The 20,844-nt window shown below is 38.0% G+C and overlaps 2 protein-coding genes across 3 annotated transcripts in view; one reads left to right on the forward strand and one right to left on the reverse strand.

Annotated features, from left to right (window-relative positions):
- LOC306898110 (uncharacterized protein) overlaps positions 1-2,668 on the reverse strand; it is a 55,382-nt gene extending 52,714 nt beyond the window's left edge. The window contains exon 1 of the mRNA XM_079463364.1: positions 2,340-2,668. Within this exon, the coding sequence (XP_079319490.1) occupies positions 2,340-2,387 (48 nt within the window). The 5' untranslated portion in view covers positions 2,388-2,668. The remainder of the gene's footprint in view (positions 1-2,339) is intronic.
- Positions 2,669-6,794: 4,126 nt separating this feature from the next.
- LOC306897097 (uncharacterized protein) lies at positions 6,795-13,814 on the forward strand. 2 transcript variants are annotated; one of them, XM_079461576.1, is made up of 6 exons: positions 6,795-6,910; positions 8,211-8,420; positions 10,942-11,948; positions 12,113-12,268; positions 12,520-12,618; positions 12,788-13,811. In XM_079461576.1, the coding sequence occupies exons 3-6, from the start codon at positions 10,944-10,946 to the stop codon at positions 13,085-13,087; spliced, it is 1,560 nt and encodes a 519-aa protein (XP_079317702.1). In that variant the 5' UTR covers positions 6,795-6,910; positions 8,211-8,420; positions 10,942-10,943; the 3' UTR covers positions 13,088-13,811. The 2 variants fall into 2 exon arrangements, with proteins under 2 accessions (XP_079317702.1, XP_079317703.1); XM_079461577.1 differs by lacking the exons at positions 6,795-6,910; positions 8,211-8,420 and having other exon boundaries at positions 10,704-11,948; positions 12,788-13,814.
- The last annotated feature ends 7,030 nt before the right edge of the window (positions 13,815-20,844 follow it).

Here is a 20,844-nt window from a genome sequence, read left to right on the forward strand (position 1 = left end):
TTTCATCGTGTAAGCGTGGCCTCAGTTTTTGGGGGTCGAAAACTCCGGAGTAGAGTAAACGCCAGGTGTATCCGTAGCAAGAGTTATGCCTTGTTAAATAATAATAATAATAATAATAATAATAATGTTCAACTTGTTATTTTGTTTATCTAGAATAGATCCAAATCACACGCAGCACCCCCTATCGCTATCTCTCCTTACCACCCTTTTCTGTCTACCATATATGGATCAAATCAGCAAATCATCACAATTTCGTCCTGTCTCCTCGCGAAGGAAAAACGAGTCACTCAAGGTGATGCATCGACGGCGATTCTTTAGCGCGGCGAAATGACAGAGTGGTTGTTTGCGGTATGGGGGTGTGCTGACTGAGTCTCGCTCTTTGAAGGCTGCTTTTGAACTCACAATCGCTGTCTCTCCAAAGAAAAAAGAAAAACCTCAGAGTTAAATTCCTTCACACAAGCCCTGACTCAGTGATCTCATTCTAGAAATGTCGGCAAGATAAAAGTTGGATGTGTTGTCTTAAACTTTCGCCTAACTTTGAGGTGAGATCCAAGTGTATTCACGAGCGGTGCTCGCATTACAGTGAACCTCTCTGTGCGTGCACGAGATCTGAAGAGCGGAGCGCGCATTCCACTTCGGCCCTTTTATTCATCCTTCAACAGCAGCTTCAAAGCGCTCTGACTCATTTGGCCGCAGATCAGTTCAAATCGAGTGGAGCAGAAAGATCCGGTGCGGGAAATCTACAAATTGGCTTCTAGAGAAACCAAGTTCGCTTTAGAAAAAAATACACATTATTTATAGATTTAGCTCGATAGACGCCTGAACTTGTGTATATCAGTATAATATTTAATAGCTTATATTATTATAATAATATGATCGCTCTAACATATGCACAGACTAACATTTTAACACGATGACCTAGAGATCGAAACCTGGGATGAACAGGTCAACGAGGTTACATGGGCGGAGCCACCTTTTATATATTAATATTAATAAAACAAGAGTATTAGTCCGAAATCTCGCGAAATCGACAAATGTCCTTTATCAATGTTTACGTTCATTAACATGCAAAGCCTTGCTTAGCCGTGTATTTCTCTTAAACGGTCACATTCTTAGTTTCATTTGTGTCTTTTTGTAAAAACAGAGAGAAGTGTCCATACAGAGGAAACTCCCTCTTGAACTCAAAATAAACGTGTAATGCTGAATACACGGGGCTGTCCACCGCGTGCAGCATGCTTTATCTGTGTAGATACAATAATAGCTTTCGGAACCGTGTAGTCAAATCCACGACAAAGCGCAGTCAATGGGGGCAGCGCGTAGATCACGCTTGTCATTGAACGCTCCCCTTTGGTTAATTGTCCTCGATTATTGCCGAACAGAGAGCACTGAATTACCGGCCATTCCAAGCATGTCCTAAACATACAGACATGTCAAGGATACATTACACGAACCATAGGGTACCGTAACATACAGCCCTAACAGTGAACGATCCCTCCGCCACATTCATAATCCCATTACGTATTCTGGTACAGATCGGTTTAATCCTGGACACAATGTTAGTTTGTCTCTCATTTCAATCTCCGTCTGTCTTTATCATATCTCTCTCAGCAATCCACATGAATGAACTATTCAATTGGCATGTTTAACGCAATTCCGACACTGAAAACCCGCATTATCGCTAATTTTAAGATGATTTACACCCTGCATGCAGCCTCGGAGCCGCAAGTCCCCAGTTTCAGTCTTTTGTTAGAGAGCGCAGCCCTGCTGAGGGTCTGATAAATGCCGTTTCATTCCAACAAGCAGACCACATGCTGCTTAAACACTACGGGGCTTTTACCTCTCTGACTGGGCGAAAGGCGCTTGTTTTACGCACTATGTAGGAAAACAAAGGTTTTATCAATCGTAAATTGCGTTAGCCTGCATTTACCGGCGAAGCAAAACCACGGCGCGCAAGCGCCCTGAACGTCTCCACGGATAAACCCGGTTTTGGTAGGTCCTCTGAATCAGACTGTGAGTACAGTTAACGGGACTTCCTCAGAGTAGCCTCCGTGCGTAAATGCGTGGGACAGCGCCAGTGAATCTTTGATGCAGTCTTCAAACCTGTCATCTCATCTTTGTCTGCCTTATCTAACACACACACAGCCCTGGGATTTCTCCACTCAAGTTTCCAAACTTCACCGTGGACCACACGCGCAAGAGCAGTGTTACTGCGTAAAAGCCAGTGTATAGGTGAACGACAAGGGGAAATACAAACGAGCAGTTTTAGACAACGATTGATCGTAGCGAGCCACCATTCGTATGCATGATGTAAATCGATAAAATAAAACTCGTAAACTCACTAATGATTCCATGCGAGGTGAGTCTAGCCGCTGGGAGACCAGAAGCATCTTGGAGTGCTGGTAAACCACGTAGCCACTGTTAAATCCACTTTGTTTCTGTATGTGTGAACTGTCTTAAGTAAAGAAAAGCCAGATCGGGAATCTCATAAAAAGGGTCAATCTGAGTCTTAAAACTACGCTATCGCCCAGTGGAGTGCGCGATAAGCAACCAGGAACGTGAATTGATTCCAGATGAAAGCTAATCTGACATTCAGTTCAAGCGCCAGCCGTGTTCATCCTCTTAAACAGGACTAAGAACACAAACGTCTGTATCAGCTCTCGCTCTGCACGGCCACTTACGATCACAGAGCTCTGTATCTTCCTGGCTGGTGGGCGGAGCCAGACACTCCATAGGACGCTCCTCTGCACGATGTCACAGAGGAGGAGGAGACACAAGGCGCGTTCGGCTTCACGCAACGATGCGCAGATCGTCTGCGCAACGCCATTCCACTTGGCGTCTGCACTTAAATCGATTTGAGGGCGGTTTCCCGGACAGGGATTATCTTAAACCAGGACTAGGCCACAGTTTAATTAGAACATTTAAGACGTTTTAACAAACATGCCTTACTAAAAAATTACTTGTGTGAATTTTGAGAAAACACAAAGGCACTGGTGTATTTAAAGATTGGTCAGTGCAAGTTGTTTTCAGTTTGGACTGCTCTTACATTTATTTTAGTCTAGGACTAGTCTAATCCCGGTCCAGGAAACCACCCCATTACATTAAGTAAATTAAAAACCCATGGTCAAAAGTCCTACAGAATAAGTCCTTATATAAGGATATCTATAAACTTGTGTGCTCCGAATCATTGACAGAATTCGCATTTAGAAGATTTAAGTATTCAAAAGGTTCAGCTTCACAATTCCGCCAGCATTGATCAAATTCCAATGGTAAATGGAACACAATAGGTTATTAAAATGAGTGAGGAACCACTTAATGTTACCACCCTAACTTCCTGTTTCAGGGGAAATTAGGTCAATACATCAAGCTGTGTTTTTGGAATTTCAGTGGGGTTTTAATTAGGGTCTTAAAGAATATATGGATTTCGGATGCCATTTCACTCGCACTAAACAAGAAAGCACCTAAAGCTATTTCAGTCAATGTATGTACTTTAACTATGTATATATTATTTTTTACCCTCATGTTTGTATTTTTCTTTTAACACAATCTTGGGTTAACTTGTTTCATGTTTCACCAAGTTCATTGTTCAGTCTAGGTTAGTAAATTAATCCTTATTCCAATATTTTACATTCGCAGATTATTTGGTGTAGTTCCAAATTTACATATTAAATTAGTTATATTGCTTATGATTAATTGTCAGATATTAAACAATCTACTTTAATATTTTAAAATCGTTTTGTTTTACACTGCAAATTTCAACTTGAGGTCAGTATTGGTTGTAGAGCCACAAATGTTAACCCCTTTTCAAAATTACCAGCATGAAAAACTGACTTCAACCCAGAGTGAACATAGTGCAAAATGCCCTTTACATTTTTTGTTACAACATTGCCTCTCATTGTCAAACTTTCTCTTTCTTTCTAGAATGAACACAGTGATTTTCAAAAAGCTTGGTAAGAAAAAAACAGCGAAGCTTTGGCATTGACCAAAGTGAGATTATAATTTTGAATGTATGATACTCAAGTAGTCATGAAATTAAATGTACTTAATACAATTGTATTAAATGTAATTAAAATACGCATTTAATTACTTTTGAGTATTTTGCAATTAGTAGTTTCCTCAACCAAAATAGTAAAATGTAATTTGTAATTAAATACTTTGAGAGATTGTTTTTAGTATTTTAAAATACTTATTCAAATATATCGTTTTATTCTTGCGTACAATAACTTTCAACACCAGGCACAGGTGGCACCACTCATCAGAAATTGCAGACATATTTAATTATACCTTTAATATTTTTAAATGACTGATTTCAATAAATTCCAAATCTGCAGCTGTGACTCCTGTCACAAATTTTTATCAAAGAACAAAAGAAAAGAGGAAATGTGTGTGTTTTGTAGCTTTAAATCTGTGCTTTATTTACAATTTAGCATTAAAGATTGTAACGTGTTTGAGAACTTAATTTAATTTCTGTATATTTCCTACCTGTTAGACATGATAGCTCTCAATTATACTGTACTTCAATGTTAAATGGCTATAATAAATGTTAAAATAAAAAAAATCAGACATCAGTTGCAGCCCTTATATCAGAATGTTAGTTTTCATTCATAAAATTATGTTGTTAAAGAAATCTGTTGTTTCAACACTAATTTGGAAACTAAATGTGAAATTATTCGAAGGTTTAACCCCACACGCTTCATTTAACATTTTTTGTAGACGGAGCCGATGACAGCCAAATTTAATTCACAAGGTCAGACATAAAAAATTGGAGCTTGTTTTAAAAAATTCCACTTATTTACTCTATTTCAGTAACTCTATTTCTATCTCCGTGCTGGAGATAAAGTTTATTTGAAGGACTCCACATAAAGAATGTTGTTCCTTAAAATGTTAACAATGATGAACGGACGACCATAATGCATCTGGATGAGCGTCAAAGTGCGGGTAACCCCCCTTCTAGCTGATTTAGAAGTTTTAATTGGTTTTTCAACCGACTCATACCTGTCTGTTATCAGGTGCATTTGACTTATTAGGGGGCTGATGATAATATTAAAATGACGTGTAGGCCTACATGTGTATATATTAGTGTGTTGCTGAAATCTAAGAGGTTGATGGACTGCTGTTTAGTTTAGAAAACTTTCCTCTCTTTCTTCTATGTGTACCTGGCTCCACAGTAACTTTCGGACTTCAAATTATTGCTTGTAAAAAAGGGTGTTTTCAAATTACAAATTAAGTTCTTTTTACAAATTGTACATTTTGTATTTTATTTAAATACATTTGATGTGTTAGTATTTGTAAATTGCAACTAATTACTTTTTGATGTATTTGTGCCTATCTCTGCAAGCACTGACTAGACTTTTAAGGTTTTGCTGTGGGTCAGGAATAGGATTCAGACTCGATATAAAGAGTCCTTGACAGAGAAAAATAAGCAAGAGTTCCCCGTACATGAAATCTATTCTTTTGACTGGGATGACATATTTATGATGCATGCAAAGTATAGTGACACATCCTGAACCAAACATCCATAATATTCCAGGATGCAAAACAACATGCGGCAGCATGCTTTCAGCTCACAAAAACAAAAACAAATGAAAGGGAACATTAATTAGAAGAATGAACAACATCAATAATTTCAATAACAAGGCCCATCTTTTTGTGTAGCCATTAATCAACATCATAAAGTCTTGTTACTACTTATTTAGGTTATTCTTGCACATGATTTTGAGTTTCCCAGCAGACTGTCTTCCCCTACTACCAGAAGCTGCATAAAGTCAGCCAATCAGATAAGAGCTTGCCAGATTGAGCTCTTGGGCTTTTGGTAATTTTGGCCATCTGCAGATGAGATGTACATGATATTAATATTTTCACAATGAAAGTGGAAATTTGTTACATATTTGGTGCTAGTGAAAGACATATTAGAAGAATTAGTAAGAATTATGGCGAAATATAATAAATAACCAGGTATCTCATTCAAAACTGTATACAGTGTCCTGCGGGGACTGCACAGCAAAAATAACTCATTCACGAATGGATTACTCTCAGAGCTGACATGTCTTTTTACAATTTGTGTGGCAAATGGCTTGATGAATCTGCTAATAATGGTTTGAAGGACGAGTTTGCGTCAGTTGTTTTTATTTTTCATAGTGAGAATATAAATAAAAATATACATTTGTACGTTTTCAGAGACACAAACAAGAAACCAGGAGCCGTTTATCAATGCTGGCACAAACAGAGACAAAGAGAAAAAGAGTGCTCCAATTCACTTGCACCTGGAGTCAGGAGAGTTTAGGTTACAGAGCTCTTCAAACACACACGCAGGCCCCAAGCTCTTTCACACACAATGCACATACAAGAAGAAACCCCCACCCGGCTTGCTTTATTACAAGACTGCATACACAGTTACAATACAAGGTCATTGACTTTGCACTTTTGGTAAAATATGGTAAAATATTTAATCTGCAATTGTGTAATATCAAAACTGTTCTTTGACAGTCTATATGTTTGACTATGAATTTGAGATATAACAACAATTGTTTTGGGCAGGTCTGCCTCACTGGTGGCAGTGCTTACACTGTAAAAAGTCGTTCAGTGCTATTGTTCATATGACTTCAATTTAAAAACTATATTTATTACAAAAAAATAATTTATTTATTTTTCTTAGTTTTTTGAGTTATCAATAATTAAAAAGTGTGAATAGTTTCATTTTATACAATAAAATTAGTTTCATTGGACTTCACCATAAATCGATTTTACAAAACTCATTTTAAAAGTTTATATCAGACGTAAAAAGACACGACCCGCCCACCTACAGCAACGGAAGAACAAGCCCGGGCAAATCCTTCACTCTCGTCTGTTCCTGGAGTTCATTCGAACAGGATTTTCCAAGGAGCCAGATATTTATACTTCACGTACATCTCATGTAAGTAACCTTTTGTATTGTTAAAAGTTATATTTTACCCTAATTAACGTGTTTGTGTTGCGCAATCTGCAAAAGCATCGCTCCGTTTCCTACAAACGACCGCCAACTTCGAACGTGCTCTATTTCAAACAGTTCGTTAACTTGAGCCACATAGCCTACTGTATAAATCTACGTGTGTGTGCGTTGTAAGTATGTCTTTTGTGATAGTTTGATGTTTCAGATGTGTTTGTAACTACTTCAAAAACATTGTCGTGGCTTCGACATAGTTTGGCAGTGGACTCTAGCTGCTGAGTGCTAGCTAGCTGACTGATTCTCGTCAGTTGGGGCCGCGTGGCATGAGCGAGTCGGCTGCTATGTCTTTGCACACAACCAGAAACGTGTCTACTGCGTGATGTACAAAAAGTACATCAGGGGAGGGTATGGCTATCTCGGGGACAGTGTTAAATGTTCATGTTAAACACAAATATTATAGTTTACTGATACAGTAAAGACAACGTTGGCAGTATTGACACCAAAATAGGCTACAGTATATTTCGTTCTGTATAACTGTGTGTTCACATAGAGCGTGAATGAGGCGTCAAAAACGCGCTTTCGCCGAAGTTCCGATTTTTCAACTCGCGTCATTCGCGCCGCAAGCCCGTCTATCGCGTCTTTGCATTGACTTAACATGTAAATCACTCGCGCTTGACGCCTCATTCGCGCTCTATGTGAACACACAGTAAGGGTTGCTAATGTGTCGTCATCGTGACGGTTTCCCATTGGTGAACGCAAAGCATTTTGGTAATCCGCGGCACAAACATAAGGTGCCAGATTTCATTGCATGGAGGGAAGAACGCTGTGTTCAAGATGCCGTCTACCTGCTGTGTTAAACTGCAATAGTCGTTCTCACGATAGAAGTGGCATAAAGTTTAATTTTAAATTTCCCTAATTTTAATTAACACTAACTTTATTCTCATCTTAATTATAAATAATATATATATAGAGAGAGATTACAGTTTGACAGAAGCACAATGTTGTGTTTTATTGCGAGTGTACACAAATATAAAAACACTTTGCAGTTTGAATGATGTCCTGTATGAACAAAATTTAGTTTTTCCACTATTCCAAAAAGGGTTTTTACATGATGTTTCAGATTATTTTCTAAAATAAATTCTGCGATGAACTACAGTTAATAATTCTTGTCTTGTTCAGTAGGATAATCTTCACTTGTATTTTAAGTGTATTTTTAAAGGGCTTTCATCAGGCTTGTATTCAAAAGGCTACAGGTAACTAAGTTTTTTTTTCTTCTCCCCATTTACAGATGGGATGGCCCTGTAAATTGTGCAGCACTGTGGTACCAGGAAGGAGTGACATTTTAAAGCATTATAGGCTGCATCATGGGACATTTGGACACAGCCATGCCTTGCCTTGCATTCATATAGATTGCCCATGTTCTTTTAAATCCTGGAGTTCCTTCCGCTCTCACCTCTCAAGATACCACCCAGAAGCTAAATCCCTTAACTCGCCACAAGTAAGTCTTTCATTTACCTGCCCTTTGTGTCAGAACCCTGGATTTCAAAATGAAAAGGATTTTTTTGAACACATAGGTCATCATCTCAAGAATAACGAGACTGTTAAGTGTGTCTTCATAGGATGTGATCACCAAACAAATGTGTATGGGACGTTTGCAACACACAAACACAGGAAGCATACTCCACATACATCACAAGATTTCAAACCAGGGATTATCTGTGGGTTAGCAGAGGAAGCATATGATTTTTTAGCCTCTGAAGAGGATGAGGTCCACAATGATGCTAATCATGAAGGCAGTAGCACTAATGCACACCATGAAGAGGAAGATGGAAGCAATATAGTTGTAGAGTATATAGCATCCCTCTTGTTGAAATTAGAGAGTGTTCATAATGTTTCAGTTCGGTGCATTGATGAATTGGTTGATGATCTTCACTTCATAGCAAATTCTGCACGCATATCTTCAGTTAAACGTATCATTGTTTCACATTTGATGAAAAATAACCAAACCATTGATGACACTGTTGTGACATCTTTGGTGGAAGAATTGTGCAATTCCAATCCCCTAAGTGCAGCACTCAGTAGTGCTGGTCCTCTATCCTCATCGTTCAAGAGACGGAAGTATTATGCAGAAAAATTTGAAGTTGTTGAGCCTGTTGAGTATATCCTTGAACCAAATGAGAAGAGAAGTTTCCAGTATATCCCAATTCTTAAATCTTTGACTCAGATTTTGGGTAAAGAAGATCTTATAGAAAAAGTTCTGAGTAAAGAAAAGGACAAGTCATCTACTAAATATGAATCATATCAAGACGGTACAATCTATAAAGAAAATAATTTTTATTCTGAAGAACTAAGAATTACACTTGTACTGTACATTGATGACTTTGAAATTTGCAATCCACTGGGAACTTCAAGAAAGAAGCATAAGATTACAGCTGTATACTGGGTGTTTGGCAACATTCCACACTCATCTCGGTCAACTCTGAGCTCTGTGTACTTAGCCCTTTTATGTAAAGCAGTGGACATCAAAAGATTTGGCTACGAGGAAGTGCTTGCCCCTTTGTTAAAAGACATTGCTATCTTGGAGCGTGATGGCATCTACATTTCCTTAGTTGGACAAAATGTGAAAGGAAGTGTGTTTTGCGTTGCTGCAGACAATCTTGGAGCACACTCAATTTGTGGATTAGTGGAAAATTTTTCTGGACCATTCATTTGCAGATTTTGCCTTGGACAGCGATCAGAATTTCAAATAAAGGAGGTGAGGTCTGGTGCATTTTCTGCTCGCACCCAAGAAGCACATGCAGCTCATGTATTGACTGTCAAAGAAAACCCTGCCTTGACACATTGTTTTGGTGTTAAAAAGGCTTGCCCATTGACTGAAAATCTGAGCTACTTCCACTGTGTCACTGGCTATCCACCTGACCTATTACATGACATTTTTGAAGGGATTGTTCCCTTGGAACTGGGTCTGTGCTTCAGTGTTTTCATTTCTAAGAAATATTTCACATTTAGTGAACTTAACAGTGCTATTTCACAGTTTCCATATAAGTGGGCTGACAAAACTAACTCTCCTCAGCCAGTGCCTGCTACCTTCTCCTCAAGAAAAAAGATTGGAGGAAACGCGCATGAAAATTGGGCCCTCATGAGACTTTTGCCATTCATTATTGGGCACAAAATACCTCTGAATGATCCAGCCTGGCTTCTGCTGATGTCTTTAAAAGACATTATTGAGCTTGTTGTGGGTCCAGTCCATAATGAGGAAAGCATTGCATATCTTGACTCAAAAATTTCTGAACACCGACACCGATTCCAGGAAGTGTTTCCTAATGAACTTTTAATCCCGAAGCACCACTTTTTAGAGCACTATCCTGCATTGATAAAAGCTTTTGGACCAGTGGTAGCTTTCTGGACGATGCGGTTCGAAGCAAAGCACAGCCAGTTTAAACGGATTGTAAGGCATACTGGCAACTTCAAGAACATTCTCATGTCCCTGGCTACAAAGCACCAGCTTATGATAAGCCACAACCTGCATTCCACGACACTTTTACCTGCTCTTAGTGTTGTAAGAGTAACATCAGTTCCAGTGGATGTCCTACATGTAAATGTTCAAGAGTCAATCAGGCATATATCTCCTTCTCAGTCTCAAGTTCAGCTGGCTGACACAGTCACCTATCAGGGAACGAGGTACTCAAAAGGCATGATTGTTGCCTATGGTTCTACTGCAGGTCTTCCTGATTTTGCAGTGATTCTTCAAATTGCACTTATTGGGGAAAGAGTATATTTTATTGTGAGAACACAGATATCCTGGTATGATGAACACTATCGTGGATATTATCTGGAGAAGACAGACCACGTAACTCTGGTTGAGCAACAGCGCCTTACTGATGTATGTCCTCTGTGTGCCTATGTTGTTGCAGGAAAACGAATGGTGACATTGAAGCGCCACATCTGTCTCCAGTGTTGATTATCATCGTACCTCACTCTCCAGTGTTGATTAACATCCATGTCTTTTGTCTTCCTAGACATGGAGCAAACTGTAAGATTCCGGGTCCTCGTCGATCATGAAGTTAAGAAACTCACTCTCAGCAGTGGCATACCCTCAACTGTGGACGAGTTGGTTGCAGCTGTCAAAGAAAATTTTTCCATCCCCACAGATATAAGTCTTCAATACAAAGATGAGGACTTTGATGACTTCTTCACCCTAACATCTACCAATGAGCTGAAAGATAAATGCACACTTAAAGTTGTGTATGCACCGCTGGAGTTGACACTGACAGTTGTTCCCCAGGAAAGCACCCCTGATGCCTCTGATGTCAGCTCTTTATGTGAGTGTACGAGTCTCAGTGGGAACTCAGTCGATACCATCATTCTGAGTCCCTCCCCCTCTGAAAGGCAGAGCCCATGGCCTGCCGTGTTTCCCATTCCAACCTTCTCACACAACACTGAACTGGCCTTAAGACAAGGAAACGAGGTTTATTTAAGAGATGGCACCCCAATGACATCACCAAGTGTCAAATCAGACATCCTGGAGCGCCTGGCAGAGGCCATGTTTTCCTACACAGCTTACCCGAATGATGCCCAGAGAGGTGCAGTTGCAGAGGCACTAGTTGCAAAGCATCCCTGCTTAAAAGAGCCTGGATCTGTTAATGGTATATATGGGTGGCAGCAAAGCCTAAAGTATAAGTGTGGAAACTACCGGACAAAACGGAAAACACTTGGAAGCCCTGAACTCCTGATAAACACACTGAGAAACAAGTCAAATGATGAGCGAAAATCTGCTAAAAATGTCAAGAAACCAAAGAGGGCAGAGGTGAATTACTTACCCTCACACCCACACGGTGAAACAGATGACACCCTAGAGAATCTGAGACTTGACCTAATTGCTGCCCATCAGACAAAGGACTCCGTCAGGAGCACAAATGAAATGATGGCAAGAACATACAGCTGGAGAAGACAGGAAGTGGTTGCAAAGTCTCCTGGTGTGGCTGACTTTAAGGAAAGATGGCCTGCCCTCTTCGAACCATTCCAGGTAAGTGACTTACTCTGTTTTTCCTGACACTACTCAATTTCCAAAAAGTTCTCAGAAGTGTGACTTGGACATGACATAGTAGACTCTACTGCTTTGCATAAAGTTAAAATGTTGCTAATCTTTAAACCCCCTTAAATAACAGTCAAACATTTGCTGTCTTACAGGTAAACGAGGAGTTCCGAAGATGTACTGCGGTTCCCCTGGAAGCAACGTTTATGTCACAGCTGGACAAGCACACCCCAAAGCTCCTAGAGCTCTTTAGTGCCAAGGGAGGAGCAACTGGTCAACGCATCAATAACTTATTGATGGAACTGATACAGGTGGGGCAAAAGTAGTTACAGAGTTAAAAGGTACAATATTAATCAATTGGAGTAGTTTGTTTTTCAGTTATCTTGCTTATCTGGGTAGGTTTTTTGTTTGTTCATTTTTTTCCTTAATAGTCTCAAGTGTTATTACTATTAATATAATGGATAAAAAAGAAAAATTAATACAGACCTACAGTAATGATTGCATTACAGGGTTTGAGTGAATTTACCAACCAAAATAATGTATTCATTATTGTTCTAACTAGGACCCAAGTGCCACTGCAGTGAAGAAGAGAGATGTCACTCTGAGATGCCTCTTTGAGTATATGGGAGAGAGTGGACAGGAGCTCATCTCTGATTACTGTGTAAGTATTGTCTCAAAGCAGGTTTGGGTCAGTCTAGTGAACAGGTTTAAATTGTGCTGACTGTTAATGTGAACTGACTGAACCAGCATTTGGCAGGTAGAGGTGGGGTATTTGTTTTTCATCAACAAATGACATTGTTAGTCTTGAATACTTATCTTTTATCTCAAAGGGGGCTGCAGAGACCACTGTTCATGAGGACCTGAGAATGAAGAATATGAGCATCTATGTCTGCCGTGAGCCAGATGCAGTAGGAATCATCATTGAGGGAACACCAGTCCTTACCAAGCTTGGAAATCTGGCCAAAGCATGCTGCTTACTGCTTGGGTTGACATATGCACTCAATCTTGAGTATCCATCCAAGGTTTCCAAAACATTTGAGGTTTTTCAAAGACTTTTCGTGGGACTTGACACACTGCGCCCAAAACCAAGCCCCAAGTTCATGACTCTGAAAAACAAGCTCCTTGCCTAGGTACTCAGACATGAATGTCACTCTGCACTTGTGAACAGCTGTTTTCTTTGTCTGTTCCACCTCATTATTGGACATAACGTTGAATTTTTCAGAATGTTGTAATGGTATGTTCTTGTCATGTTCTCTATACTATGTTGCGGGTCATAATTTGTGGTGTTAAAAAAAAGTTTATATTTTATACACACAAAATAGACCTGCTGTGAAGCTGCACTTTAAAAACTGTTTTCAAAAACACACTGTGAAGGTTGAGGTCAAATGCTCATGCTTGTGAACTTTAATGTTAGTGTTAATTGTTTAAATATTATGTACACACTGTACTGTGAAGGTGTTTTACTAACCTGCACTTTATAGGTTGAGGTCATACTTTCTTTAATACGTGAATACAGATGTTCTTGATGGTTTATACTGTCCAGCTCATTGCTACTGTTTGGATAAAGCTTTGAGAATTGTTACAAAGTGCCTGTTAACTTGATATTAAAATGTTTTAAAATTACACAGTAAAAAAATATACTGTGAAGGTATTCAACTAAACTGCACTTTATACACTGAGGTCATGCTTTCTCTAATAAATGAATACAGATGTTATTGAGTGTTAACACTGTCCAGCTCATTTTGAATATGACTTGTGTGTTACAAAAGTGCCTGTAACTTGATATTAACATGTTTATACTGTCCAACTCATTGCTACTGTTTGCCAATGATTTAATAAATGTTGGAAATTGACATTATAGCAACTCATTATTTGAAGCTGTTTACACTTCCAAAACAAAGAAAAGGCAATTTGGTAAAAATTAATAAATCAGAGGACATTAACTAAAATGTTACCTATTTTAATTAAGTTTAATGTGTATAATATGCTGCTATTTTTTTACATTGAGTGTACTCAATTTATTGGCTTTTTCTGAAAATACTACTTAATAATATGCATTTCAATGTATGCAAAAAAATTAAGTTGTACTACTCAAAATATCAGTTAGTTCACTAAACTTGCAAAAAGTAGTTGGAAAATGTTGTCTTAATTTTATTGAGTTAGATCCATGTAACAGTTTTAACAGTGTATGGTTAGATACAAACACGCAAACATACACAAAATGTGCAATCCCACACTGATCACAATCTCAAACATTCAAACACTCCCTGCAACTCCTTCATACGCATCAGGTTACAAATATGCTAAAGCTCTTCTTCACCCCTCCCCACCTCACACAACCCCTTTCCCCTCCTGTGTCAATTGCATTGTTGAGTGTTCCAACTCATACATTCTATCACAAAGTCTTACACTGAGAGAGAGAGAGAGAGAGAGAGAGAGAGAGAGAGGTACTCCTCAAACATAGTCCAAACAAGATCGGCCATTCCATCAAAGTTGTGTTTATGCAGTGATGTCACTGATATGAAGGTTAAGGCCTTAGTGGTTTGAAGGGAGTTCTCTTTTTTCAATTGCTTTGTCTTTCTTTCCACTACAGCATTTGCTTAGTGTTGATATCACCAATCAAACCCCAACTGGGTGATGCAAGATTCCCAAGATGTCACAACTGACCAATCAGATTCATGTATTTCAGAGAGTCCTGTAATCGGTGAGGATTTACAGTGTACGTGCACAGGCTGTTTCTTTCTTTAGTATCTTTCATCTCTCTCATCCATCATCCGGACAGCTGATATAGGCAAAATGCTGGTTACATTTTTTTCTGTTCGATGCCTTGCGAATTCAATTAAGCTGATGACTGCTGAGTAGATTTTTAGAAGGCACAAGGAACACTTTTGCACAGTCTTACAAAACTCACATGCACACATGATGCCACTAAAGCACAATTTGAAAAAAAAAGTCTTATGAAAATACCACGTTTTTAGATGTGCACCATAACAATATCATGGCAATCTTTACATTCTAAATACTGTATATATGAATATAGTCATGTTGTACCATTATATAGGGCCATTCTACAGAATTAGTACAAACTGCTGTCCCACATCAAAAAGACACATTTAAAAGCATTCAAGTATTCAAATCTTGAATATGAAACCCACAATGATATTTAAGTAAGCTTAATATATATATAAAATGATCATTTATTGGTTTCAATTGGTGTATAGACTTGTAGCTCAGGCAACTTCAAATTGTTATGCAGTTTTATATCTTTTTATAGTCATAATTTATATATGACCTATACAATTGTTATTACATTTATATTTCTTTGGAGCTTAAATGTGCTAAAACTTCTTTATTTTACTAACTGTATGTCTCTGTTTAGGGCTAATATGTTTTTTTTTTGTAAAGCTGCTTCGCAACAATGCAAAATTATTAATATTTTCAAATATATTGCAATGCATTATATGTTTTATGTTCTGAGCAGTAGGAAATAATAGCGTTATTTGGTTACATGACATTTACATTTCTTGCTTTAAGACTAAAACATCTTAAAATACTGGAAAAACTAAATAAAAGAAGAAAACTAGATAAAATATCTAACACAGATAATAAATAAATTAATAAATATCATAAATAAATAAGTGAAATCATAAAAATAACAAAATAAAACCCCTCCTGTCTTCTGATAATAAAAGTGTTCGACTGAACACGACTGAAGTTCTATAAAGCACTTTTCATGGTATGGTTCTTTATGGAACCTTATAAAAAGGGGTTCAATATCACCAAAAAGGGTTCTGCTATTGTTACAAGCCGAAGAACCCTTTTTGGGTACTTTTTGGTACCATTTTTCTAAAGAGTGTATTTTAGTATGTTTTAGTAGCGAATTAGTATGTGAGTTGTACAGATTTTCTATAAAATATTTGCTGTCAGATGTGTGCCTTCTATATTTGCTGTCTGCGTATGTGCAACATAGTTAGTTATTTGTTTCAGCTGTGCAAATTAAATATTGTGATCACTACCAAAACGAACGAAACATGGGATGTTTTCTCAAAAATAAAATATATTAAATGATCAACTAAGATTTTATGATAGTGTTTGGTTCAATGTATATATAAACTAATGAAACCTTAACTTTGAAAGCAGTTTGACCAATTTAATGCCTTTTACAAAGAAAGATTGAATTCAAAATACAACAAATCTCATCAATTACAATTGAAATATTGATAAAATTGCAACTGTTATTGATTTACATGGGATATTTCTAAATAGCAAAAAATATATTTAAAAAGTAGATTTAAACAAGATCTTTATATGTAAATATAATCCTTTTTAAATTATATATTGTTGTGTTTCGGTAGTGACAACATTTTGGGGAATTGAAGAATATCTCAACGTGTTCTGAAATCACAATATGAAAATTCACTGCACGATTACAAGAAATGTTTACATTTGATTCATTAATTTGAATCCATAAAAAATTCTAAAAAATTTACTTTTTCAAGATGTTCCTGATTTTTCACCAATTCTGTACAATCGTCCATATACATCCATCCCTTGTTAAGTATGCGATAGTGATTTACTCAGTTTAATATGAGTTTGCATGCGTTTGTGTTTATGTACAACACGTGTCTTCATACGTGTTGGGGTAAAATCATTATTCCTTGGCCAAAGTCTGTTCATTCCCTTATGTTATGAAAAGAGAAATAGGCCTATATTTCCCAAGATAATGTAGCAACAATACAAAGGTTTGAGATGGAAATAGAAATAGAAAACCAGTGTGATAATAAACTTAAAAATGCATCATGAATTTCTTCCGTATTAGTTTGGCAGGAACTTTCAGGAACACTGTGTTAATGATTAATATGAAGTCCATGTCTGGCAGGCTCTCTCTCACACACACACCGCATAAAATAACTGACTCTTCACCATCTCTCTCCCTCCACTTCCCCCTCTTTTCTTTTCCCATAGGCCCAGAGATGGCCAAAATCAGCATAGCCAGTTGTCAAGGTAACCTCAATACAATCTATTTACCCACCTCTCCTCTCACTCGCCAAGGTCAGCTCTCTCTGTCTCTCTCTCTCTCTCTCTCTCTCTCTACTCCTCTCTCGGTTTTGTTCTTTGAACAGCAGGGTAGAACACCCCCTAAAACCATCATTAGCACAAAACCAAAAGAACTGACAAAAGAACAAGAACTGAACTTTCCAAGCCACCAGCCCGTCACTGCATTCAGCTCCACTGCTAGGCCTCCCATTATTGAATTGTAATTTCCATCTTGCTCAAACACACACACACACAAACACACACGCACATACATGCATATATACACACACACACACACACACACACACACACACACACACACACACACACACACACACACACACACACACACACACACACACACAGCATAAAAGTCCTTCTCTTAAACCAAAGAGAGATTAGTGATTATAAAGACTCCCTGCCATGAGGCGGCTCTTAAACTGAAATAAATGTGCCGGCTAAACTCATCTGTTGGTATTAGAGCTAGCGCTAGAGTATCAGTACTTCACAGATTGCTTTCTTTCCTTGCATTCAACATTATTAAAAAAAATTGTGCTTGTAAATACAGTATATCATGTGTTACGTTATGTTACCAAAAGTGAAACTAACTAATATTAAACTTATCAACTATTCAACATTTTAGTCGATTTTACATTACTAGCCTCATAGGGATATATGGCAGGGGTGACGGCTGTCTTTAGACAGAGGGGTGTTGCATTAGATCCACGAATAACAAATTCATCACTGGTGTCTCCATAACATTATTTTGTGTTGTCATGGTTCCTACTCTTTGTTTGCACCTGTTCCTTTTTTTGATAACTTTTTTATTCATTTTAATGCCTTGGCTGCTTGCAAAGTCTGAAGTCTTTCCCTGACTTAATATGTTGACGAAGTACATAGATAACTATAAACTATAACTACATTAACGTCCACGCCAACAGACAAAATAAACAGATGCTACATAAACTTATTCAATGTTACAGAATTCCTCTGTATCATTATCTTATAATTGTGATGTTATTATTTTACATTTAGAATGAGATATAGTTTTAGTTTTTCATAGTTATGCTGGCAATGGTGTGAGCAGAATGACTTTTCCTGAGTTACAAATGACTGTTGACTCACAATACAAGGATAAAACTGCGTTGTCATGTTCAGCTGTGTTGTAACATCTGTGAAAGTTTAAAGAGCTTTGCTGTAAGCAATTTCTTTTTGGAATGGCACTCATAAAATGTCCCTACTACCTGACAGATATCACTGAAATAGATTTCCTGGGAAATCCCACCTGTCTTTGTGATAGCCCTGGGCCCTGTAAACAGTAAAGAAAATAACCTTTCTTATTTTAACCAATCAGAAAACTTTACAAAACGTCTTTGTTTGCTAACATGTTTTCAGTGGGTGGGGCTCTTTGCAAAAGGGCATGTCTTTGACGTTTTGAAGGAAAATGGAAGATGTTACAGTGGCAAAATGACTAAAATAGCACAAATCATGGCATTGAAACACATATTTCAAGTAGATTTAATATATAGATCTTTTTTCAGGTCTATTAAGATTAAAATTGCACCATTTCACCTTTAGTACTTTCTTACTCATTTACTTTTACCCTCACCTTGTCCCTTTACCTTGTTAATTTACCAATTTAGGCATTTCTGTTCAAAGAAACAAATTATGACATTATAAAAAAGCAAACTCGGCAATACAAGCAACAGAAGAAGCATACAAAAAGCTGTAATATTACAATTTAGGGTTGGGTCAAAAAGGACAAACCTAACTGTTGGGTTAAAGGGATACCCCACCCAAGAATTAAAATGATGTCATCATTTACTCACCCTCAAGTTGTTCCAAACCTGTAGGCTGTAAATCTCATTGTTCTGATGAACACAAAGGTGTTTGGAAAAATGCTAGCTACATGACTACCAAAGGATTCTGTTAAACACAAACTGAGTTTTTTGAAGATTTTAGGAAAGCGAACAGTTGAAGGCTACAATAAATGTCAGTTGGGTGGGGGTAATAAATGACAGAATGTTCATCTTTGGGTGGAGTAAACATTTAAATCCACCCAGATATTTGGTCATATCTGACCCAACAATAGTTTAAAGCAACCTAGCCTAACCGTTGGGTTGAAACGACTCATCATATAGGTTAGTTTACAACGTTACGTGTGATGCTATAAAATAAAACTTGAAATGATTGATTTTAAGTGATTTTAAAGCATTGTAGACAATTTCACATAAAAGCTATTTTTACTTTTACAAACTGTTTTTTTTAACTTATTTATTATGAACATGTTGTTTTTCATTAATTTTGGTGCACTTGCCTAGAATTGTTGTACATTGTGCATAGTAAATGCTCAAATGTAAAGTATTTGAGTTTCATGTACATTAAGAGTACATTATATTAGACTTGGACTGGGTTTGGTTGGTTGGTGTGATTTTAAAGTGTAAGTCCGTGCAGAGTTTCTTGAGAGGAAGCTTCCAATGCTAGCAATAGCTCAGTCCTTTTATGTGCCCTACTGGCAAAGTTGGCACACTGCAACTCATGGCAACATCTGTGGAATTGGGGTGGGTGCAAATAGACACTGCAGAGTAGAAAGAGACAAGTAACAAAATCTGTTAAACTGCCTCGCCTTGTTTGCTTTAACTGTCAATAGCCATCTTGAGTCAGACTGTAAGGTGTGTCAGAGAATCACAACATGAACTTTGCTCGTGGACGTGCGCTAGTGCATATAAACACACATATACAAGTTAAATATTTAAATTGTACATTTCCTCTACAAGCAGTTTCACAGCTTGTGGAACAGGGAACAGTAGCCGTATTTATGCTGTATCCCTCTCTTAGGGTTGGTTAATAGAAAGTTAAATGAAAGGTCATTTTTCTGGTAACCCCTGTTTCTTGGTCAGTTGTGACAACTACACTAAGACTCAAGTGAAGGAATCACTACCTAGAATGTGTGAAGGAGAGATACTTAAAACTCTTCGTTCTTTCTGTATCAGCAGAAAAAAGGAAAAGGAAAAAATGCTGGCCTCTGTTGACACAGCCATGACCTTCCTCTCATTCTGCTCCCCCAAGTGTGAAATTGAATGCCCGCCAGAAAGAATGAAGGAAGAAGGAATAGAGAGAGTGAGACAGAAAATGAGAGAGAGAGAGAGAGAGGCAGAGTAAGACAGAGAGCCAGGAGAGGATTGACACTCCAATAAGAGAGAAATCCAATATCAAATGTATCAAACAGTGCAAAATGTTGCTTTGATTTTCCATTTATGGAAAGTCCTCATTAGGCTGACCACACCGGGGGTCTTTTCTTCTACACAACATGCTCCGTGAGGAGAATAAAATGGCATACTGGGATCCTATCATACAGTACATATAGCTGAGAAAAGATGTTTGGAAACATAAGTGTTCTGTAAGATTGATTTTTTCAGGTTTACAAAGATGAGACCTCTGGGTTTACGGAACTGGATGTTACTTTTGCTGTTAAATAAACAAATGCAGGAAATCTCACACTCGTCTCTCAGATCTCAACGAATGTCCTGCTTCATTTGGAAAAGTGAGGAATACCAGCAGGGGAGATCTGGAGTCTGGAAATTGGCGGAATGTGCGGTCTGTTGTGATGTCACAGGGGGTGTGTGCCCATGGCCACCAGCCTCCTGCTGACTTCAGACATTTCTGCCATTCCTACGAGACCAGCTTCCATTGTGCTGCTGGGGATCTTCATTCATCTAGCTCGGGAAAGGGGAATGAAAAGAACGGGAGCAGGGAGGGAAGCGCAGAAAAGCAGATGGTGGGGTGAGGTGTTTTAGGATTTTGTAGTAGTACAAGGTGTTGAGTCAAAGAGTGAGTTCAAAGAATGATG

This window comes from Barbatula barbatula (assembly GCF_947034865.1).
Source record: "Barbatula barbatula genome assembly, chromosome: 1".
NCBI classification, from domain to species: Eukaryota; Metazoa; Chordata; class Actinopteri; order Cypriniformes; family Nemacheilidae; genus Barbatula; species Barbatula barbatula.